General features: G+C 53.3%; 1 protein-coding gene across 6 annotated transcripts in view; it reads left to right on the top strand.

Annotated features, from left to right (window-relative positions):
- Positions 1–8,750: 8,750 nt before the first annotated feature.
- Positions 8,751–23,677, top strand: part of RPH3A (rabphilin 3A) — a 33,206-nt gene continuing 18,279 nt past the window's right edge. For 3 of the 6 annotated variants that reach the window (XM_063172941.1, XM_063172940.1, XM_063172936.1), the window contains exons 1-4: positions 8,751–8,864; positions 16,621–16,818; positions 17,579–17,593; positions 18,824–18,958. In XM_063172941.1, coding sequence (XP_063029011.1) covers positions 16,742–16,818; positions 17,579–17,593; positions 18,824–18,958 — 227 coding nt within the window. In that variant the 5' untranslated portion in view covers positions 8,751–8,864; positions 16,621–16,741. Of the gene's footprint in view, positions 8,865–11,214; positions 11,366–16,620; positions 16,819–17,578; positions 17,594–18,823; positions 18,959–23,677 lie in introns of those variants that run through there. The other 3 variants (XM_063172939.1, XM_063172942.1, XM_063172937.1) reach the window with 3 other exon arrangements.

The raw sequence follows: 23,677 nt of genomic DNA, 5'->3' as shown, positions 1-23,677 counted from the left end.
TTCTTTATCCCCATAACTCCTTTTTATACAGTTTTACAGTTTCCCTTTTTATACAGTTTTACAGCCCTCATGTGTGACTCCGATTGGTCAGGAGCTTTCTTGCCATTATTACCATATTAATTATTTCTTTTTATATCTTATTATTTCTAATTATGTCTTTCATACCGTATTAATTATTATGAACAGGTTGTTATTAATAGCAATTATTAATAACAAGCTGTTATTCTGCATTGATTGGTCACTCAAACCCTCGGTGTGTACAAGCAGAAAAAGTTGTTTGTGAGATATAGTTTTCATTTTTTTATTTAAGCAGTTTATACAGGTGTAAGTTGTTATTATTTTAGCCAGGAATGGATTGTTTTGTTAACAAACTGCTCAGGATTGCTTTCACGTGGGAACTTGCAAAATGCCAGCTTGACTTGGGAGAAATGACAGGCCAGGCAGAGCAGGCCTGATTTTATAATTTTTCTTTATGATTTATAATTTTTCTTAATTATTTTTCTTTATTATTTTTCCCTCTGATGTTATAATTTTTCTTTATGATTTATAAGTTTTCTTAATTATTTTCCCCCCTGATTTTATAATTTTTCTTTGTAAATTTTCTTCATGATTTTTCCCTCTGATTTTATAATTTTTCTTTATGATTTTTCTGTATAATTTTTCTTTGTAATTTTTCTTTATGATTTTCCCCCCGATTTTAGAATTTTTCTTTATGATTTATAATTTTTCTTTGTAATTTTTCTTTATTTTTTTCCCCTGATTTCATAATTTTTCTTTATGATTTATAATTTTTCTTTATGCTTTTTCCCTCTCTTTTTATAATTTTCTTTATGATTTATAATTTCTCTTTGTAACTTTTCTTTGTGATTTTTTCCTAATTTTTAAAAATTTTTCTTTATGATTTTTTTTTCTTTATATTTTTCTTTATGATTTCTAATTTTTCTTTATAATTTTTCTTTATTATTCCCTCCCTGGTTTTTAAATTTTACTTTATGATTTATAATTTTTCTTTATCATTTTTCTTTGGGGTTTTTTCCTCTGATTTTATAATTTTTCTTTATAATTTTTCTTTATAATTTTTCTGTATTATTTTTCTGTATTATTTTTCTGTATTATTTTTCTGGTTTTTTTTTTTTTTTTTTTTTTTAAAGTATTTTTCTTTAATATTTTTCTTTATAATTTTCCCTCCCTGATTTTATACCTTTTCTTTATGATTTTTCTGCCTTTCTGCAGGGATATCCCTGTTCCAGCTGTGCTCCTCAGCCCTTCCTGAGTGCTGGATCCCCCTGGGAATGCATCAAAACTCAGCTGGGAAGAAAAGGAAAAATGTGTTTTTAATCCACTTTGGGGAGTGAGCTGAGGCAGGAGAAGCACGATGTGGGTGGGAGAGGCCCAGCAGCACACCCTGGCTGTAAATTAAATTATAAATTGCCTTTCCCAGCCCCATCCCAAACTTTTGTGTCAGTCAATTCACAGAGCCCGGCTCTGCAGCGGAGAAATCCAGGGCAGGTTTGTAAATGCTGCATAGCTGGCAGCCAAAACACAAATACAACCTGAACAGCTGCCAAATGGGAAAAAGCAGGGAGAAAAAAAATAAAAAAAAAAATCTCTGTGTCAGGATTTACAGGCCGGGAAAAGAACAGGCTCAGCCTGGGTGGCTGGGAAGGGGCTGGCACCGCTCCTGGCTTCCCTCCTGGGGCAGAGATTTGGGAAAAAGAAAAAGAGAAATGGTTTTCAGGCTGCCTGGAGCTCTGGAGAGGGTCTGGGAAGGGATTTGGGTCTCTGGGACGCTGCAGGCTCAGGGAGAGGCACATTTGGGAAGGTGGAGGGGTAAAAAGAGTGTTAAATTCCAGTTGTGGTGCAGGATTGGTGATTCCTGTCCTGGCTGGAGCATTGCTTGCTCTTTCCTTCTTCCTTTCCTTTTCCTTTTCCTTTTCCTTTTCCTTTTCCTTTTCCTTTTCCTTTTCCTTTTCCTTTTCCTTTTCCTTTTCCTTTTCCTTTTCCTTTTCCTTTTCCTTTTCCTTTTCCTTTTCCTTTTCCTTTTCCTTTTCCTTTTCCTTTTCCTCTTCCCTTTCCTTTTCCCTTTCCTTTTCCCTTTCCTTTTCCCTTTCCTTTTCCCTTTCCCTTTCCCTTTTCCCTTTTTCTTTCCCTTTTCCCTTTTCCCTTTCCTTTTTCCTTTCCTCTCCTCTTTTCTCACAGTGTTTGTGCATTCAGGAATATTCCCATTTTCTCCTGGTGTTTGTGCATTCAGGAATATTCCCATTTTCTCCTGGTGTTTGTGCATTCAGGAATATTTCCATTTTCCCCCGGTGTTTGTGCATTCAGGAATATCAAAGCCCAGAGGTTGTTTTTCCCTTTTAGCAGCACCGAGGTGACTCCACTGAAGATCAAAGCCACAGTTCTGGCATCTCTCAAACCTTCTCCCTCCCCTTGGAGGAGATGCAGGTGTTGGAGAGAATATTCATGGAGAGATGCTCCAGGATTAACCCTTCCAGGGCTGGGGAATTGCAGAGTTTGCTCTGTGAGGAGCCTCCTGCCTTTGCTGGAGCATCCCAGGATGTGCTGGGATATAAACTCACATCTGTTGAGTTTATTCCCAAAACAGGGCACTCTGGCAGCTCTGGATATCCCAACCAGCTCCCAAATCAGAGCCTTGTGCTGCAGGCCCAGCCACCTTCCCATTCTCCTGTGGGAATTTCGGCTGCTGCTGCTTTAATTCCTCAGAGCAGGGATCGATATCCTGCAGGAATTGCTGGGAGAAAAAACAAGGCAGAAAACAGCCCTGGAATGAGCTGGTTCCTGGTGAGGTGCTGAGCTGGGGTCCCAAATCCAGCTCCTGGATTATTCCTGGCCAGGCTGGGATTGGCCCCTGGGATGGATCATTCCATGCTGGGAACACTGAACAGCCAAACCCCTGAGGGGCAGAATCGATCCCTGGGCTTGTCAAACACCTCCTGTGCCTGGGGAGGCTCTCCCATCCTGCTCATTCCCTTTGGGAATGGTGTGTGCTGCTGCCAGCTCCTGATCCAACAGGGAGATTTTCCCCATTCCATGGGGAAGTGAGATTTTCATGGACTCCTAGAACAGTTTGGGTTGGAAGGACCAAAAAGCTCATCCCATCCCATCCCATCCCATCCCATCCCATCCCGTCCCGTCCCGTCCCGTCCCATCCCATCCCATCCCATCCCACCATGGGCAGGGACACCTCTCACTATATAAATAATATAATTCTTTTTTCATTATTTTGTTTTAATCCCAGGGTGCTCCAGCCTGGCCTGGGATGGAGCAGCCCCAGCTTGTCTGGGAGAGCAGAGCAGAATGCCCAGGGTGTGGGAAAAGGGACCCTCTAAAAATCAGAGAGAAGAGAAGAGAAATAACAACAAATTTGGGACCCCAAATCCCACCAGGGAGTGTCTGGATGGGATAACAACGGGATGGTGGCTTGGAGAAACCTCGGTGCCTCTCCCTGTGATCCATGTGCTGGGAAGGGGCGGAGGAGCCGCCAGCTGAAATCCCCTTCTGGACAGGCTGATCCCTGTTCCGTGCGCTGCCAGAACGGCAGGATGGATATTCCTGGAGCCAGCAGACACCCGCCGTGCCGGGCTCGTCCTTCCCAGTGTAAAATTTCCATTTGGGAGCGGGATGAGAGCGGGGCGATGCTTCCCTGGAGCCGCCCCCTCTGCACGGGAGAGCGCTCCCGGCTCTGGGAATGCAGCCTGGACACGGCTGGAGCTGGGAATTGATGCGGGTGGATCAAAAATCGGCCTGAGCTGCGAGCTGGGATCTCTTCCCATCAAATCTGCCACGTGGGGATCGTCCTTGGTCACCGGCTGGTGCCACAGGGACGCGGGTTTGGGGACAGCAGCACATCCAGGAGCCCGGGCACATCCTGGGGCTGGCGATTTTGGGATGCCCACCCCAGCATCCCAAATCCCGGGACTGCAACTCCCTGTCCACCCTGGGGCTGGCGATTTTGGGATGCCCACCCCAGCATCCCAAATCCCAGGATCGCAGCTCCCTGTCCCCATCCCTTCCCCGGCGCTGGCGATTTTGGGATGTCCACCCCAGCATCCCAAATCCCGGGATCGCAGCTCCCTGTCCATCCTGGGGCTAGCGATTTTGGGATGCCCACCCCAGCATCCCAAATCCCGGGATCGCAGCTCCCTGTCCATCCTGGGGCTGGCGATTTTGGGATGCCCACCCCAGCATCCCAAATCCCAGGATCGCAGCTCCCTGTCCCCATCCTTTCCCCGGGGCTGGCGGCTCCCCAGCCCGGGCACGGCAGCAGCCCCCGGCCGCGGGGATGGGGAGTGCAGAGAGGCTCTATTTTAAACCACCGCTGTGGGTTGGTGACCTAGAAAAGCAGCTCCGGGAGCAGGAGTGTGAAGTCCAACCTCCCCCGCTGCGAGCGGGGCCGCCGAGCACAGGGTGACCTAAATAAAGGCACGGAGAGGGGTCGGGGGTGCTGAACCCCTAAATTAAACCGTGGAGAGGTGTTTGGGGTGCTGCTTCCCCAAGTAAAATCAGGGAGGGGTGTCTGGGGTGCTGATTCTCTAAATGAAATCATGGAGAGGTGTCTGGGGTGCTGCACCCCCATATTAAACCATGGAGAGGTGTTGGGAATGCTGTTCCCCTAAACAGAACCATGGAAAGGTGTCAGGGGTGCTGCTCCCCCAAATTAAATCAGGGAGAGGTGTCTGGGGTGCTGATTCTCTAAATGAAACCATGGAGAGGTGTTTGGGGTGCTGCTCTTCCAAATTAAACCATGGAGAGGTGTTTGGGGTGCTGCTCCCCCAAATCAAACCATGGAGAGGTGTTTGGGGTGCTTCTCCCCTGAATTAAACCACGGAGAGGTGTTGGGAATGGTGCTCCCCTAAATTAAACCATGGATAGGTGTTTGGGGTGCTGCTTCCCCAAATAAAATCAGGGAGAGGGGTCGGGGGTGCTGCTCCCCCAAATTAAACCATGGAGTTGTTTTCGGAATGCTGTTCCCCTAAATTAAACCATGGAGAGGTGTTTGGGGTGCTGTTCCCCTAAATTAAACCATGGAGAGGGATCAGGAATGTTGCTCCCCTAAATAAAACCATGGAGAGGTATTTGGGGTGCTGCTCCCCTAAGTAAAATAATGGAGAAGTGTCAGGGGTGCTGCTCCCCCAAATTAAACCGTGGACAGCTGTTGGGAGTACTGTTCCCCCAAATTAAACCATGGAGAGATGTTGGAAATGCTGTTCCCCTAAATGAAATAATGGAGAGGTGTTCGGGGTGCTGCTCCCCCAAATTAAACCATGGATTTAATTGTGTCAGGGGTGCTGCTCCCCCAGCCCCAGGTTTGCAGCTCAGCACCCTCCCAGCACCATCCCTGCGGGTTTCAGAGGGATAGGAGGAGTTTAAATGGATAAATTCCCATGTTTGGGAAGGAGGCAGCAGGAGCAGCTCTGGGGGGTCCCTCCCTCAGGAGGTTATGGAATAAATCCATGGAATATTTCAGCAAAGCTGCTGCTCCTCGTGGAGGGGTGGGAGGGGAGATGAAGCTGAAGAGGAAGCTGCTTCCTCCCCTCTTTTTAAATGCGCTGTCAGGAGGAATTTCAATTATTTAAAGCTCACAGGTACGTGCTCCTTGCAGCCTCAGAAATGAAACAAGGCCCAGCTCTCCCCAGCCCCAAACCCAGGAAGGTTCTGGGCCGCTGCCTTCAGCTGAGTGCAAGACAGGCCAATTAATTAAATCAGTAAATAAGTTCTCCTAATCCCATTAACAAAAGAGGAGCCGGAGATTAAATCTTTGATGGCACTTGCTGCAAAATTAATGCAGGCAGCCTGTGAGGAAATGTATTCTTCCCCTCACCTCGGCAAGGATAACAGCGCAGTTTTATAGGGCAGGGCGTTATCAGGGATGGGAAATGGATGTAAAACCAGCAGAGAACTCATTAAAAGGGTGTAATGAGCTGCAGACACAACGAGCTGGGCCTGCTGAGCTCGGGGCTCTGCCAGATCCTGCCTGTGCCACCACTGGGAGGGGACATGGGGGTGCTGCTGAGGGGTTTGGGGTCCCTGTTTGGGGTTTTCTCAGCTTTGGGGTGAGGCAGGAAGTGCCTGGGAAAGGGAATTTTCACCCAGGGTGGGAAGGAGCAGAGTGGGATGGTGGAGCTGCAGGAAGTGCCAGGGAAGGGGAATTTTTCACCCAGGATGAGATGGAGCAGGGTGGGATGGTGGAACCTCCTCCCTGCAGAATTTCCCTGTGATTCCTGGCAGGTTGGGAGCAGGGGACTGACAGCCCAGGGGGAGGCACAGGAGGTGGTGAAAAACACCCTGGAAGCCTCCCAAGGTGCTGCTCCTCCTCAAGAGGAGAAAATCCCTTCCCCAGCCCTTGGAGCTTCCCTGCGGCACCGCCGAACCGAGGGACAAGGGGGGAAATTCCTTTCTTCTTTTTCCATATTTTTGGGGTTTTTTTTAATCCCAGCACTTTCACTGGGGGGATGAATCAAGGATGCCTCCTTTGGCTTGTGCCTGGTTTGGTGTTTTCTCAGGGTGGGATGGAGGGTTGGAGGTGTTGATGAAATGGGGGAGGATCCAGCTGTGTCCTTCAGAGAATTCCCAGCAATGGTTTTCTCCTGCTCCAGCCTAAATCTTGGCTTGGGGTTTTCTCTCCTGGAAAAAGGAGATGCAAACTCTGTGGTCCCCAAAGTTCTGGGACAACATCACTGGATTCAGCTCCTGCTGCTCCCATCACTCCTTCTCCATTCTCCTCCTCATCTTTTCCCTGGAGGAGCTGCTCTGGGAGGCTGAGCGTGGATTTGGGGTGCTGGATTGTGGATCCTTTCCCATCTTTCTTGTGTTTTTGAATTTAACTCATTGGGGCTGCTCAGGGAGGGCCTGAAGTGCTCCTGATTTATTTTCCCAGTATTGGAATCAGTGACAGCAGAGTTATCCAGAGTTTTTTTGGGCCAGAGAATTTATCCATTGCCACCGGCACTCTTTTCATCCTTCAATGAATATATAAATAAATATACAAATGAATATTTTAAAATAATATAAATAATAAAATAATTATCATATAAATAATATATATAAATTATAAAATAATTACATTGTAAATTATAAAATATAAATGAACACAAAACCAAATAAATGAATATAAAATAAATATATACATGTATACAAACATATAAAATATATGTATATACAAATATGTGTATATAAGCACAAATATAAAATATATTTATATAAACGTATAAAATATATACATAAATGTATAAATGAATAAATAAATGAATAAATGAATATAAAAATGAATATATAAATAAATATATAGCCCTCCCTGCTTTGATCCACTGGAGGATCTGCCAGACTGCCAAACTGTACTTCCAATTCCACAACAAAAAAATTCCAACTGGCTCTTTTTATTTCTGAAGAGGGGCTAAAAAAAGGAGAGTGGAAGTGCCAGGGATTTAGAACAGACAAGTGCAGGTGTTGCTTTGTTTCCTTTCTGTAAAGCCACTTTTAGATCTGATTTTCAAATTGCTGCAGCTTTTTTTCTCCAAGGAAGGTGTCAAGACAGATCAGCTTGAAAGTGCCTGTGCTGCTCTCCCCGAGTGTTTTGCATAAGTGAGGCAATTCTTTTTGCTAAATAAAAACACAGAGTTGGGCCTGGAAGAGGAGAAAATGTCCATCAAGGATCCAGCTGATGCCAATCAACACTCAGCCTTCAGTGCTGCAATCCTTGCCTGGCTGAAGGCAGGGAAAAGCTCCATCCTTCAAGGATTTCTCTCTCCAGGGATTTCTGTTTACATCCCCCCAAAAGCAGGGTTTCCACGAGGGAGGTTTAATTGCAGCTGGGGAAAAAAACCTTTTATGGGGAAAGTGGTGAAATGCAGCTGGAGGAATGAGGAACTTTGCTCCCCCGAGGTCTTGGCCAGAGGCAGCGTGGTCCTGGGGCTCAGGGGGTCTCTGGGATTTGGGAAGGGCTGCCAGGCTGTGGGATCTGCAGGAATCTGGGAGGGGCAGCAATTCCCACAGCTTTTGGGGGATGCTGCAGATGAGGAGACTGTGGGATCTTAAAGCTCATCCCATTCCACCCCTCCATGGGCAGGGACTCCTTCCACCATCCCAGGGTGCTCCAAGCTCTGTCCAACCTGGCCTTGGGCACTTCAGGGATCCAGGGGCAGCCACAGCTTCTCTGGGCACCCTGTGCCTCACAGGGAGGAATTCCTTCCCAATATCCCATCCATCCATCCATTTTGGCAGTGGGAAGCCACTCCCTGTGTCCTGTCACTCCATCCCTCGTCCCAATCCCTCTCCAGCTCTCCTGGAGCCCCTTGAGGCACTGGAAGGGGCTCTGAGCTCTGCCTGGAGCCTTCTCCTCTCCAGGTGAACATTCCCAGCTTTCCCAGCCCTTGGGACCTTCTCTGTGTCCCTCTGGACCTGCTCCAGCAGCTCCAGGGGCTCTGGGACCCCAGGGCTGGGGGTGGCTCTGCAGGGGAGGGGGGCTCACCTGGGATGGGATGGGATGAAAGCGGGATGGAAGATGAGGGTGGGAGAGGGTTGTGGAGGAGAACGAATGGAAAACACAGGGAGGGGATGGGCTGGAGGAGAGGGCGAGCGCAGGGGGTCCCGCTGTCCCCCCAGGCCGGGGGGCAGTGCCAGAAGGGGCCGAGCGGCTGCGCCTGGGCGGGGGGCGGCTCCCGGGGGCGGCCCCGGCCGTGTCCCCTCCCGTGTCCCCTCCCGTGTCCCCTCCCCGCGCCCTCCGCAGTGCTGGAGCCGGAGCCGCGCAGCGCCAGCGCGGCCGAGCGCGGGGAGCGGCCCCGCAGCGCCGGGACCCCCCAAAACCCGGCACCCCCGGGACCCCCAAACCCGGGAGCCCGGCCCAGGTAAGGGGGGATCGGGGCTCCCCCATTGCCGCAGCGCGGGGGGATCTCCGGAGGTACCGCCGGGACGGGGATGGGGATGCGGCTCTGGGGCTCGGGGCGCTGCTCCGGGGGTGCTCCGAGCCCCGCACCCCGCTCCCGGCCCGGGGAAAGTTGCGGCATCCCGGAGCGCGGGGCGGCCGGAGGGGACACCGCCGGGGGTGGCAGCGGCCGGAGGGGTCCCCGGCGGGGTGTGGGGGTGGCAGCGCCCCTGGGAGCGGGTGGGGCGAGGCTCTGGGTGCTGCGGCTCGTCCGGGCAGTGTGCGGGCAACTTTGAGGCGCGTTGGGCATTTGCGGGGGTTGAAGCCCCCAAAATTGGGGTTTTTCCCCCGTTCCCGGAGCGTGCCCGGCGGTGGCACCAAGGCTGAGCCCCTTATCCCAGAATCCTGGCAGTGAGGGGATGGGGGGAGAGCCCTGACGCTGCTGCTGGGACATTTTGGGGGGCTCTGCTCCCTGTCGGGGCTCTGCAGGGGCATCAGGGTGGCCCGCGGGCTGTGGCAGGTGCTGCTCCTTTCCCAGGATGGACCCAAGTGATGCAAACGGCACCAAAAACCTTTCTGGAGTAGCCAGGAGGCAAAACCTCCTCGGGAATGAGGCTGAGGCTGCTGGAAGCTGTCGCTCCCAGCGATGCGTTCTTCCAGAAAAGGCACCTGATTGTGTCGCTTTGCTGGTGTCTTTCTAATAATTCTGGTTATAGGCTGGAGCAGCAATTTGTCTTTGTGTGGTGATGAACGCTCCTTGGTTTCCCTGCTCTGAGCAAAGGCGGCTGCCCCGGCCGTGGCTCTGCTCGGGGCTCGGGCCATGCCACGCTGCTCCCGGGATCCTGGGAATGTGTGTGGATCAGCCTGATCCCCCTCTTCCCATGAGGTTACAAGGGAAAAAAAAAAACTCAAAAAACCAAAAATCAAAATTAACAGATAAAGCTTCCAAACGCGGCCAGTTGGCTCCAGGGATGCAGAGACGAGAACAGATGAACCATTTGCTTTAATTACTGGTATCAAAAGCCCAGGCTGCAGCTTAAGCCTGAAAATAAATATTGTTAATGTTGTGACACTGGGCTCTGTTTGATGATGCATCACTCATCCGGGAGGGATCCGGCGAGCTGCGAGGCTGACTCAGACCCGCTCAGCCTTTCCGTGGGGAGCGCTCAGCCCCACTCGCGGCACCGGGAGTCGCTGTCGCATCCCGTGGGCGCCGGGCCGGGCATCCCGCGGCACCGGGAGCGCCGCAGAGCCTCGGGCAGCGCTGGGCGATGCGGTGGGAGCTGCTGGTGTCACCTGCAGGGTGGGGACCCGGGGAATGCCAGCCCCACAGCCCTGAGTGTCACCTGCAGAGTGGGCATGCCAGCCCCACAGCCCTGAGTGTCACCTGCAGGGTGGGCATGCAGGGAATGCCAGCCCCACAGCCCTGAGTGTCACCTGCAGGGTGGGCATGCGGGGAATGCCAGCCCCACAGCCCTGAGTGTCACCTGCAGGGTGGGCATGCGGGGAATGCCAGCCCCACAGCCCTGAGTGTCACCTGCAGGGTGGGGACTCGGGGAATGCCAGCCCCACAGCCCTGAGTGTCACCTGCGGGGTGGGCATGCAGGGAATGCCAGCCCCACAGCCCTGAGTGTCACCTGCAGGGTGGGCATGCCAGCCCCACAGCCCTGGGTGTCACTGCAGGGTGGGGATTCGGGGAATGCCAGCCCCACAGCCCTGAGTGTCACCTGCGGGGTGGGCATGCGGGGAATGCCAGCCCTGCTCAGTGCCGGCTCCAGCTCGTCTCCCTGCTCCTTCACACACTTCTCTTTGCTCTCCTGGCCGTGGCAAAGGTTTTATTTTTTGCTGTGGATGCCCCTTTGCCAGCGAGGGTGACAGCCCGGAGCCCACTGAGGGCTCTGCGTGGGGTGAAACATTCCCGGTTTTGGAAAGGGTGAAGGGTGGGAAACTGCTGCGGGAGGGATGGAGAACTGCTGCGGGATGATGCGGGGTCTCACCCGGCTCTGTGCTCAAGTTTGGAGGGACCCGTGGTGGGCATGGCACCGCTCCTTGTCCCCCGTGTCCCCCGTGTCGCCACAGCAGCGGTGACCCCCGGGCCAGCCCCGGCTCGGTGCCCTCCGCAGCCCGGTGACGCTGTCACTGCAGTCACCGCTAATTAGCGCTGATGGTAATGAACCGCTCCAGGTGCTCCCAGCCGAGCCCAAAAGGGCTGGGAAGGAGGAAGGGAGGGAAGGGAGGGAAGGAAGGGAGGGGGCTCGGCTCGCCCAGGCCGGGCTGATGAATTGCCCGCCTTCCCCAGGCCGGGGAGTGGCCGTGCTGGCTGATAAAGGGTCACTGATAGGGGCAGCGATTCCCGGCTGCAGTGGGGCTGTGTGGCTGATAAGGGGTCACTGATAGGGGCAGCCATTCCCTTCTCCATCCCCGGCAGGTTTGGATGCAGCTCTGTGGATCTGGGGTGCCGTGATGGGGGCTCCGTGAACCCAGGTACGGAGTGGGGTGTGGGGAGGAGAGAACGGGAAAAACCGGGAGAACGGGATGAACCGGGAGCCCCGAGTGTCCCGGGCTGGTGGCTTTGTGCTCCTCCCTGCCCGTGGCCCTTGGGGACGGCGACATTGCGGTGCTCAGGGGTCCCCCCAGCAGTGGGACCCCTCCCCACAGCCCAGCCCCGCTGTGGCTCCTGCGGGTGACACCGCAGCCCTGCGCCACCCCTGCCGGGCACTGTCACCCTCCTGCGCCTGCCGCCACCCCCGAGCTCACCTGGATCTTCCCAGCCTTTCCCCAGGGCTGGTCCTGTCGCTGCCCCAGGGTCCCTGCTGGAATTCTGGCGGCTCTGGCCACTCTCCCTGTCCCTGGCACTGAGGGTGCGATGCCAGCTCGCCGTGCCCGAGCCCTGCAGGGATCTTCCCGTTGCTAAGCAGCTCCTGAGGAGCGATGGCAGCACCGGGTGGGCTCAGAGCTCACCTGGATCTGCCCGGGTGAGGTGGATACACCCAGCAGTGGGTTATTTATTTAATTTTTAATTTTTTTTTTTCCGTTGTCTTTCCTGTAATTAATCAAGGGGAGTAAATCCTTGTGACAGCATCCTAACAGTGTTTGGTTTGAGAGGGAGCTGCTGGAGGAAATGTCAACGTGCTGCTTAAACAAAATTGACTGAGCTGCTGCTCAGCTGCCTTTGGGACGAGGCTTTGTCTGGAGGATGAGCTGGGAATTCAGGGGGCGAGGAATAAAGGCAGTTCTCAGCACCTTGTGGGGGTTTGGAGGCAGCAGTGCCATCAGCCAAGCCACAAGGAGTTGGTGCTCCCCAAGACTCCCAGAGGCTGTGGTGTGGATTTAGCCGGAGGGCACTGGAGGCATCGCTTTGCTTTGCCTGTCTCTGCTCCCTCACCGTCACCTGTGGGCTGAGGCTGTCTCACTGAGCTTTAATTAACTCATTAGCAGCACGCTGAGCAGGGGAGTTGTGGGGTTCCCTGCGAGGGTTTGGTGTGGAGCTCAAGGATGAGGTGAGCCCAGGGCTGTGGCTCTGGGTCTCTCCCAAAAGCTGCATCCCCAGGAGCCCTCAGCTCCCGTGGGACAATCGAGGGTCTGATTGATGTGGGGACACACGGGGTGTGCTGCCATGCCTGTGGCACCTCTGGGACTGTCCTGTCCCTTGCCCAGGTGTCTGGGAGGGGCTCCAGCCCCAGCAGCTCCAGCCAGCTGAGCTCTGCCTCCCTCCTTCCCTGCTGCTTTTACAGCAGAGCCCGGCCTGTGGGCTGCTCCCTGAGCACCATCCGTGGGCAGATTGCCCAATTTTGCCCAAACTTTCTGAAAGAATTTGCACATGATGACACCAATGCTGGAATTTTGGGATTTGAGGGAGTTTGGGTGTGTGGGACCCTCTACGGCTGGGCTGCCCTCCTACCCCTCCCTGCTGATCCCCCTGCAGTGTTCCACAGCTGCTCCTGCAGCTATTTTGGGGAATATTTCCCCTTTTTCCTCCCCTCTGCAGGTAAATCCAGCAGTGCTTGGAGCAGAGGACAGTGGGGACCTGCTGCCTGTCCCTGCAGCCATGAGGGCGTTCCACAGGGAATGGTGTGGGGTGGGCAGTGGGAAAACTCCTTTTCCTGGGAAAGGACGAGCCTGGATGTGGGGTGTGGTGTCTGTGCCAGGTGTCTGGGCAGCATCTGGAATTCCCTGTGGTTTGCAGCCCTTCCTGGGTGCCAGGCATGGAGCAGGGCAGGATCTGGTGCTGGTGGAGTCTGGGGATGGCTGGAAATGTCTCCAGGAGCTGGGAAGGGTTTCCAGCCCATCTTGGTGTTTTGGGATGTGTGCCCTGAGTCCTGGGGAGACAATTCCAGCTTTGGCATCTGCTCATCTGGGTGGGTCCTTGTCACCCCAAATTGAGCCTCATTAATCAATTCCATCCTCATCCCCAATTTTTCCACCCCTGGCTCCAGCTGTGGATCATAAACCCACTCTGACACCAACATGCAAACCCCACCATCCCAACAGAGAATCAGTTTGGATCCATCCCACTTCCAAACCTCCTCCTTGCCGAGGACACCCAATAATCTCCCACCTGGCACCAGAGCAGCAGCTTGGCTTGGTTGGTTGGGGTCTGGCTGCTGCTCCGTGTCCCAGGTGAGCGGACGATGCCCCAAAATCTGCATTTTTCCACCCGGATTAATCACATCAGGCTTTGTCAATGGAAAAATTACCTCATCATTGGCACTGGCAGGTGGTGAGAGCAGCAGACTTATTCAATATTTAAGAAAGCTGCATTGCAGAGCTCAGGAGGCTGGAGGGAGAAATAGGTTGCCTGTGTCAGTGTCTGCTGCTGGAGACAATCTCTGCAGGCATCGGCTGGCAAGCGTGGAGCTGGCTGCACAAACCTCACCCTCACCCTGGCAGCGTGGGAAAGGTGGGATTTTCCCTCTCCCCCCCTGGTTTGGCACTCCCAGGTGGCTCCTTGGGGACGCTGGGCTCCCTGCAGGTGCCCAGCTGTGGGTGGTTCTGTGCCCCGCAGCTCCATGGGGTGGGACGGGCTCATTCCACGGACGTCCCCCTGCCTTCCCAGCCCTCCCACAGCTGCCAGAGGGTGAGTGGGACCTGCTGAGCCCTCACACTGCCCCTGCCAGGTTCTGGGTGCTGGCAGCGAGAGGGATCCACGGGAGGCATTCAATCCCCTTCTACCAAAGCACGGCCGAGTCCGGGGGCTCTGTCACACAGCAGCAATGGAGCTGCATGATTGGAGTCATGTGGCCCTTCCTCAAGGCCACAAATTAAGACCTCACTGCTATTCCTGGCTCTGCCCAGGACGTGCCACGCTGGCGCCGGCAGGAGCTGCCAGCATCCCTCGGAAAACCTCGGCGTGAGGCACCTCCTGCCATCCCCTCCCACACCAGGGCAGCAGATCCGGGACCCCTCGGGGTCAGCCAAGCCCTGGAAGGTCTTGGCACCCTGCTAGGTTTGGGATATTTCCATTTCATTAAGGAAACGCTGCTGCATCCCATCGATCCCCGCTTGGATGGCCACATCCTGCTGCTCAGGAGCCAGGGTTTGGCAGGGGAGGGGGGAAGAGCCGCCCTGAGCTGTTGTTTTGTTCTTTCCCATGTGCTAAAAATGCTGGAAGAAGCATTAGGGCAAGCGGGGGTAGTTGCTGGAAGTAATGCAAAGTAGATTTTTCCGAATCTATTATTTATAGGTGGAGAAAGGGATTGTGTATTCCTCCAGGAGCAGCAAAAGCAGAACAGAAGGCTCCTGGCCTCGCTCTTATGAGCACAAAGTTCCAGTTGGGCTAAAGAGTTTTCCTTCCTGATCCTTCTTGGCTAGGAAAAAAACAGGGACTTTCCACTCTTTTCCCCTGTTGCAGGGTTGGGGTGGACATTGGTGGCCTTGGGACAGTTCCTTTCCACCTGCATCTTCCCAAAAACAGGAGAGTCCCTTTCCCACCTGCATCTCCCCAAAAATTGGACAGTCCCTTTCCCACCTGCGTCTCCCCAAAATGGGACAAATGGGACAGTTCCTCTTTCCCACCTGCATTCCCCAAAAAATGGGAGAATTCCCCTTTCCCACCCGCATCTCCCAAGAAATTGGAGAATTCCCCTTTCCCACCTGCCTCTCCCCAATAATGGGAGAATTCCCCTTTCCCACCTGCATCTCCCCAAAAATGGGACAGTCCCTTTCCCACCTGCATGTCCCCAAAATGGGACGAATGGAACAGTTCCCCTTTCCCACCTGCATCTCCCTAAAAATGGAACAAATGGGACCGTTCCTCTTTCCCACCTGCATCTCCCAAAAAACAGGACAGTCCCTTTCCCTCCTGCATCCCCCCAAAAATGTGACAAAGGGGACAGTTCCCCTTTTCCTCCTGCATCCCCCCAAAATTGGGTGCTGGCACCGTGGTGCTGCCCCTGCTCAATCTCTGCCCACCCTGGGATGTTTCATTCCCAGCAGGAATTCTGTGCTGCAGTGTGGGTTCTGGAGGTGGTGGTGGGGACTTAAATGAACAATTTCCTTCGTTAAGTGACCTTGTTAATTGGAGCCTCCTGCTCTGGCACGGGAACAGGCGCTGTGTGAACCAGCAGAGCAATAATTACCCACGTGCTTCGCTTCTCCTGCTTTTCCAAAAATACTTTTTGTGCATCCCCCAAGTTTTCCATGGAGCCAAGGTGAGCCTCAAGCCTCCACAACTCCTCAGGGAGTGATGAGGAACCTGCAGAGCATTTTTTCCCTTTTTGGGTGTTGGGTGTTTTTGCCTGGCTTGGAGCTGGAGCAGTTTTTGCAAGCTCCCGTTTTCCATCATTTCCTTGGTATAATCCCCCAAATTTCTCTGCTGGAGTTTTGCTGGAGTTGCTTTGTGCCCTACAAAGGTTCATTTTACCAGTGTGGGCAGAGCTCTGGTCCTGCTGGGATGCTGATTTTAGGATCTGGTGGGATGAGGGGAACTGAGAGGTCTCTTCCAGGCATGGAGGAATCCAAGGCAGCATCATCCCAGGGCAGCAGGATGGGAAGGAAAATTTTCCATGGGCTGGGAGCAGCCTCATTGTCCATGTCTGGTTTTTTGTGAATTTTTTAGCTCTGCTGCAGGCAAATCTATCAAATCCCTGTTTTTCCCTCAGAAGAGATGATGGATGAATGGATCCATCCATCCCCATCCCCCTGCAGTGAGTAGGAGCAGTGGGTGGATGGGCAAAACCCCTCCAAAAATTGGAATAAAGCAACAATCAGGCTGTGGATTCGACATCCATTGGGATTTTAAGGAGAAGGGTTTGGAGAACCCTCTCTGGATGAGCCTTTGGGGAGGAGTGGACAGATACTCCTGTTTGAGTCCTGGTGCTGTGTTTTCCCTCCTGGATCCACTTGGCAAAAAACTTCAGTAAAACCAAAATGGGAAAGGAGGAGGTTTTGTTTTTCTAGAGGGGAAAAAAGGTGTTGTTTTGGTTTTTTGTTTTTTTTTTTTTTTTTTTTTTTTTTTTAATGCTGGAATTTGGGGAGAAAGTTTCCTCGTTTGCAGCTGTTTCTCCGAAATGGATCCCCCTCTTCCCTCCTGGCTCTGAAGCCTCATAATTAATGTGAGGTTGGGCATTCATTAATTACATCCAGGCTGTGCTGCCCTCATGGGAAGGAGGTGACTGGAAGCTCTCAACACCCAGACTCAAGTGACATTCCTGCTCCAAACCCCCTTACAATCCCACAAACAAATCCTTTCCCAGCGTGATTTTCAGGGATATTTTTTTTTTGCTGTTTTTTTCCTACAGCCTGGCTGGGAGCTCCATTCCCTCGCTGGCCCCTGGCAGCAGAGTGTCTGAAGTCCCTGCAGCGCCGGGTTGGTGACAGCCAGCAGGGCACTGCTGTCCCCAGGCTCCGGTGTGGCCGGCGATGACCGACGCGGTGCTGGGCGGCTCCTCTGACCGGTGGATGTGCCCCAGCGACAGGACCATGTCCCTCCGAGCCAGGTGACAGCAGGGACACTCCCAGCGAGGGTGGGGACACCAGTTCTCCCTGTGGGGACACCAGGAGTTGGTTCAGTGCCGTTGCATGGGGGCGTTTTGCTGGGTTTGCTCCCTGAGCTGTGAGCGTGTTCACAGGGGTCTGGGGATGAGGGAAGAGATGAGGATCTGGCTCCATGTTTCAGAAGGCTTGATTTATTATTTTAAGATATATATTACATTAAAACTATACTAAAAGAATAGAATAAAGGGTTTCATCAGAAGGCTGGCTAAGAATAGAACAGGAAAGAATGATAACGAAGGTTTGTGGCTCGGCTCTCTGTTCAAGCCAGCTGACTGTGATTGGCCATTAATTAGAACCAACATGAGACCAATCGCAGGTGCGCCTGTTGCATTCCACAGCAGCAGATAACCATTGTTCACATTCTGTTCTTGAGGCCTCTCAGCTTCTCAGGAGGAAAAAAATCCTAAAGAAAAGGATTTTTCATAAAAGACGTCTGTGATATTGAGCAGGGTGGAGGGGACAGAGCCGGGGTGTGCAGGGACATGGAGCTGTCCCTCTGTCCTGGCACCCTGCAAGGTGATGCCATGTCCACTCTGGAGCAGGATGGGGGCTGGGTTTGGTGCCTGGAGGTTTGGGGTTGCTCTTTGGGGGCATTGGGGCTCCATGGGGAGGGACCAGGAGTTGGGGACTGTCACTGGCTGGGCTCTCCTCATCCCTGCTCTCACCTAATCCTTGTTCCCTCTCCCTCCCTGTGCTTCCCAGCAGCGAGAAGGAGCAGTAAGTATCTTTTATTTTTCACTTATTCCTCTTTTCCTGCTGCTTTGATGGTCAGGAAAAAAACTGGGTTTGCACGTAAAAAAAAAAAAAATTAAATTTGGGAAGTGTCGCACTAAGGATTTTAATGAACTTAAGGCTCAAGGCCATGTGGGTCTGTTAATCCAGAGAGGAAAAGAGCCAGGAAAGGTCTGTGGACGAGCAGGGAGGTGAGGAATGTTTGCCTTTTGCACCCCTGAGTGGCAGACGTGTCCCTGTCACCAGGTTAGCACTGCCTGACACCCAGGCTGGGAGAGAGAGAGGATCTTTGGGAATGGTGTTAGAGGGACAAACACTCCCATGTTTGGAGAAGTGTTCCCAAAAAAAAGCCACCCACTCCTGCAGAACCACCCCAGTCCCGTGGCTGCCAGCACTGGTGTTCCAGGAAAGGAAAGATGCTCCAAAGGAAATGTGGAAATAATGGGAATGGCTCTGAAAGGGGGTTTTCCCTCTGTATGAAACCAATATTTCCATATGAAAGCCCCTAAAAATGGAGATCAGAGCTTCCAGCTGTGGGTGGGGGCTCATTGCAGGCTGGATGGGATCTGGAGGACGGGGAGGTGGATTTGGGGTTTGGAGGATGGGGAGATGGGCTGATTTTAGGGTCTGGAGGATGGAGAGGTGGGCTGATTTTAGGGTTTGGAGGATGGGGAGGTGGGCTGGGTTTGGAGTTTGTAGGATGGGGAGCAACGCTGATTTTGGGATTTGGAGGATGGGGAGGTGAGCTGGGTTTGGGTCTGGAGGATGGGAGAGCAGGGCTGATTTTGGGATTTGGAGGGATGGGGAAGTGAGCTGATTTTGAGGTTTGGAGGATGGGGAGGTGGGCTGGGTTTGGGTCTGGAGGATGGGAGAGCAGGGCTGATTTTGGGATTTGGAGGGATGGGGAGGTGGAGTGAGTTTAGGGTCTGGAGGATGGGGAGGTGGGCTGGGTTTGGAGTTTGTAGGATGGGGAGCAATGCTGATTTTGGGGTTTGGAGGATGGGGAGGTATGCTGAATCTGGAGGATGGGGAGCAATGCTGGGTTTGTGTTTTGGCACCTGGGCACAGCCAGGGGTGGGTTTGCAGGATGGGGAGCTGGGCTGGGTTTGGGTTCTGGAGGATGGGGATCTGGGCTGGGTTTGTGTTTCGGCGCCTGGACACATCCAGGTGTGGGCTGGATCCGTGTCTGGATCCCTGTCCCCGCTGTCCCCGCAGGCTCCCGGCGGGATGGGCGGCGCAGCCCGAGCGGCAGCGCAAGGGCGAGGAGCTGACGGACGAGGAGAAGGAAATCATCAACCGGGTGATCGCCCGCGCCGAGAAGATGGAGGAGATGGAGCAGGAGCGCATCGGGTACGGCGGGCTGGCGACACCCGGGAGGGACACGGGGACCCCGGGGTGGCTCCGCTTGGCTGCTCTGCTGGGCAGCAGCCTCTGCACTGCGGAGCCGCTCCTGGAGCAGCCTGCGGGGGATTTTGGGCTCTGGCCAGGAGGAACCAGGCAGGGAGGGAGCGGCTCTGAGTGCCTCGGGGGGCTGGAGCCTTCTGCTCCCATCCCAGGGATCACTGAGATTTTTTATCAGTGAAAAGGGATCATTGATAGCAGCTCGCTGCTTGTGCAGTGCTGAGGCAGAGTTGGAGGAGTTTGAGTTCTGGGAATGCTGTTGGAGGGGTGATGGATCCATCTTTGGGGTTCATCCCGCTCTGGAAGGAGCTGTGTGGTGCCCAGGGCTGTGATGCTCGGGTTTGCCAGGCAGGGAGGCAGCAGCAATGCTGACACTCAGCTGGCCAGGCTGCTTTGGGGAGCTGCTCACGGAAAGCCTGATTTCCTGGGATTTTTCTCTTCTGGGATTTTTCTCTTCTGGGTCCTGGGGTTCCCAGAGCCACTGGTACTTCATTTTCCACCAGGGGCATTCCTGGTGCCCATACACAGGCTGGGAAGTGCCCGTTTCCTTTCCTACCAGGAAACGAGCTAAAGCCAAGGTGTCCATCCCCATCCATCCCCTTGCTCTGCTGGGAATGGTTTTCCAGAGGGGATCTCCCCGATCCCATTGGAATCTCCACAGTCCTGTTTTCCTGACAGAGGAGCAGTCTCTTCTCACTGACTTTAAGCACCCACTGCTCCTTTTTATTTTTTTTTCCTAGCAGGGAAAACCCACTCAGCCCCAGGCAGGAGCCACACTCCCCTCTGCTTTGGGAAGCGTCAAATTCCCTCTCACAGCTCAGGGACAGCTTGCTGCCCCTTAAATTTTGGGATGCTCCGGCTGTGGAGAGGCGCTGGATTCATTTCCTCGTGTTCAGAAATGCCAGGGTTTGACCATCCTGGGAAGGTTTTGCCTCTCCAGGGGCAGCTCTGCCTGCCTGGGCTCGGCTCCTGCCCCATGGATGCGCTGCTCCCTCGGGCTGGAGGCGCTCGGCATCACTTCCCACCTCGCTTTTTGGCAGAAGCCAGGTGAGAGCGGCTCTCTCTCTCTCTCATTGACGGTGATTCACACCCAACGAGAGCTCACAAACAGCTCTCCCTGGCGTTTCCCTTTTTGCAGCCCGCTGCAAAAGAAGGAGAGAAAAGAACCCCTTCCCAAGGCGCGATGCTCCTTGGATGAGCCGCAAATCATCTCGGGGAGGGATTTATTCCGTGCAGCTGTTTCCCAGCTCTTGCCTTTGCCGAGCTGGCGGAGGTTTGCTCATCCTCATTCATGAAAAGCCGGGCGGAGGGGCTGCTGGAGCCGGGAATTCTGGCGGATGTGCAGCTGATTCCCCGAGGAGGAGGAGGAGGCGTAGCGGGAGCCCTGCCAGCCCCTTTGTGTTTGTCGCCTTGCACAACAAGAGCTCTGTAGGATGTTCAGCCCCGGGAATGTGGGACAGCGGCTGGATCAGCCTCGCAGGGAATCGGGAATCATTCCCTTATCCTGGGTGGCTGCTTCTATTACAGAATAATCCGGGCTGGCCTCTGGCAGGGGGGCAGCGGTGCTGGCTGGCCCTCGGCTGGCCAGGCTTGTCGTGGAAAGCCTGATTTTTGGGGGGGGATTTTCTGGGGTTTTTCTATTCCTGTAAAAGGAAAATTAAATCCATTAAAACTCACCCAGAGAAGCTGTGGCTCCCCCATTCCTGGAAGTGTCCAAGGCTGTGTTGGAGCAACCTGGGATGGTGGAAGGTGTCCCTGCCCATGGCAGGGGGTCCTTCCCAACCCAAACCATTCCATTATTCCATGAAAACGCTGCTTTGGGTTAATATTAGGGATAGCTCACACGGAGTGAGATTCCAAAGGGGGAATTTGTGGTGAATACTTGGAGGTGCCTCAATAAGTGGAGGTGTTTGAGGGATTCATTTGAGCTTTACATCCAGTCCTTGAGGAATCCTGAATCCCACAACCAGGGCTGTGGATGAACCTCCTCATGCCTCAAATCCTCCCCAAATTTTTTTTGCCCTCCATCTCCTGCATCCTCCACCCCCCCAGCCCCTTGTCTTGGGAAGAAATCGATGCCTCTCGTCGAGCTGTTGTTTGTGGAATCGGACTCGGTGTCAAACCCAGCTCAGATTAATCCTGTGCAAGGAGTATTTTTAGCTCTGAGGGTGGCTGGATCCTGTGGGAGACGTGAGCTGGGTGCTGATGAGGCCTGCAGGACAGGGACACTCGCTGTGGGGGAGAGTTTTCTGTGTCTCGTGGCGCAGGGAAGGACGAGAGGAGCTGGAAAATCATCCTGGACGTGACACAGCAGGAGCTGCTGGGTGACCAGGATCAGCCTTTGGGATCAGGGACACGGGGCTGGGAGTTTTTAGGGAAAAGGGATCATCCACGTGGGCAGGGATGGATCTGTTCTTGTCCAGCTCTGTGCTCGGGGGTCTCTGTGGTGGCTCTGGTGACACTCTGGTGACAGTGCTGCAATTCCAGCTGCCATCCATGAGGATCCTGTTTTCCAGGAGCACCTGCAGGCACTAATTGACTCCGTTCTGCATCTCTAATTGGGGGCCATCAATAACCCAGCCGGGCTGCTCTGCTGCCTAATGAGCTCCAGCAGCTCCTGGCACTGAGGGAAGATCTGAAACCATCCCAAGGTGGGAATTGTCAGCTGGCTCTGGCCCTGTGGTTCCCTCTCCAAGCACAGTGGCCTGGCTGTGCCCCCCTGGGTGCCACCTTTGCTCTGCAGCAGGATTGGATTCCAGTTTAATTCGGCTGCTCATGGCCGGGATGACACAGGGACAATGCAGGAGCAGATGGGAGTCCCTGGGGATTAAATCATTAACCCCAGTGGCAGGGAAGCTGTCTGGGGACCACAGCCTGGGATCTTCATCCCTGTGTGCAGACAGCACAGGGATAAAATTCAGGCTCAGGGCAGGGCAGGGGGGTTACTGCAGACAGCTGGGAGCATCTCCTGCAATGGCAATTTCTGCAGGAGATGAGGTTCAGTGGTGACCAGGGGAAAGCTTGAAATTTTGTGGGGGTTTGGTTGAGATTTCCCCTCCTAAAAACCCCTCCTCTCTTATTTCCAAAAATTCCCAGCCTGCTGCAGCACATCCAGCAAGCACCTGGATGAGCATGGGATGGGACACTTGGAATAACCCCAGTGGTGCTTTACCTTTAACTCCCTGCCCATTTGGAGGGGAGGAGAATTGCTTCTCATTTCTCATCCCAATTTTAATTATGCTTCCCTTCATCTGGAGCTTGGCTGCTTTTCTTGTCCCTTTCCCACCAGGAAAATGAGCCTTAATTTAATATTCATCCCTTTAAGGCACACGATTTCCCCATGGAGACGAGGCTGGGCTTCATTCTGGAGGCTCTTGGTGACCTCCTTTGTGTTTCTCTGGAGTTTTTTCCCCATGGATGTGGTGGCTGAGCCCATCCCTGCTGCACTGAGGAGCACGTGGATCTTGGTGGCCTGGATCAGGTCCTTCCTCGTGGATCAGGTCCTTCTCCCACCCTTTTTGCTGCATTAAAAGTCCTCCCTGCCCACAATTTAAAGCCCGTTAAGGACATCCTGGCCGTTCATTTCTGCAGCGCTGATGAATATTTAAACGCAGCAAACTCCTGCTCTGTTGTTAAGCTTCATTTCCTGGGATCATCAGGGCTTCATTCTGGTCACTCTGTCCCCTTTCCCATCCCTCTCCTCCCGCTGCAATGCTGAGAGTTCCATGGGATCATCTTTTAGGTTGGAAAAGACTTCTGGAGTCATGGGATCCAACCTTAAACCAGTCCTGCCAAAGCCACCATGGGTTCTGTCCCATCCAGAACCCAGCTTAAGGCGATCCCTCATCCCTGTGGGATCCTTTTCCTTCCAAAAATCGTGGAAAATGTTTGGATGTGTCCCTGAGCCCTTCCCTGCCTGCTCCAGGGCTCTGGAAAGGGGCAGGAGCACCCAGGGATGTCCCTCAGTGCCCACCTTCCCCATTCCAAACCACATTCCAGGGACTGGGCTGATTTCCATCACCAGGGCCCTGTTTCAAAGCTGATAAAGCTGCTCCCTTATCAGTGCCTAAACCCTGTAATCCCTGTTTTCCTGGCAGGTGAGGGATCTCTCCCATTCCTGGGCTGGGCTGAGCCAGCTCCCTGCCACTGGCTCCAATTACTCCACTCCCAAATTGTTTCCCCCTATTTTAACAATTGGAAGGATATTTCCTGCTTTTTGAACTGCAGATAATGGGCAGGAAGATGCTGCTGGAGCTGTGGAAGGCAGAGGGATGAGCTGGAGGCTGGTTGCATGCAATAAAAGTGAGGAGGAAATGCTCTCCAGGGGAGAGAAAAGCTTTTGGGAAGGCAGAAATCCCATTCCTGGTGAGGGCAGGGCTTCCCTTGCTTATTAATGGGAGAATGGGATGGATTTGGATCTCTGGAGGTGCTGGACGGAGCTGGAAGCAAACCTGGGATTTTTTAATCCAAATTTTAGCCTTTATCAAGATCTTCTCACCCCAAGGGTTTGGGCACAACCCCCCTTTTCTTCCTGCCAGGTTCACACCAGGACTTTAAATTGAACTTTTTCTCTCCCAGCAGCATTTGAGTCATAGGGAAAAGAAAAAAGAAAATAAAAAAGCCCAATTTCTCCCTCTTGAATGGATGTTTTAATTAGGGAAATGTACT

This window comes from Melospiza melodia, chromosome 20, assembly GCF_035770615.1.
Source record: "Melospiza melodia melodia isolate bMelMel2 chromosome 20, bMelMel2.pri, whole genome shotgun sequence".
NCBI classification, from domain to species: Eukaryota; Metazoa; Chordata; class Aves; order Passeriformes; family Passerellidae; genus Melospiza; species Melospiza melodia.
This window is presented reverse-complemented; position numbering and strand designations above follow the sequence as displayed.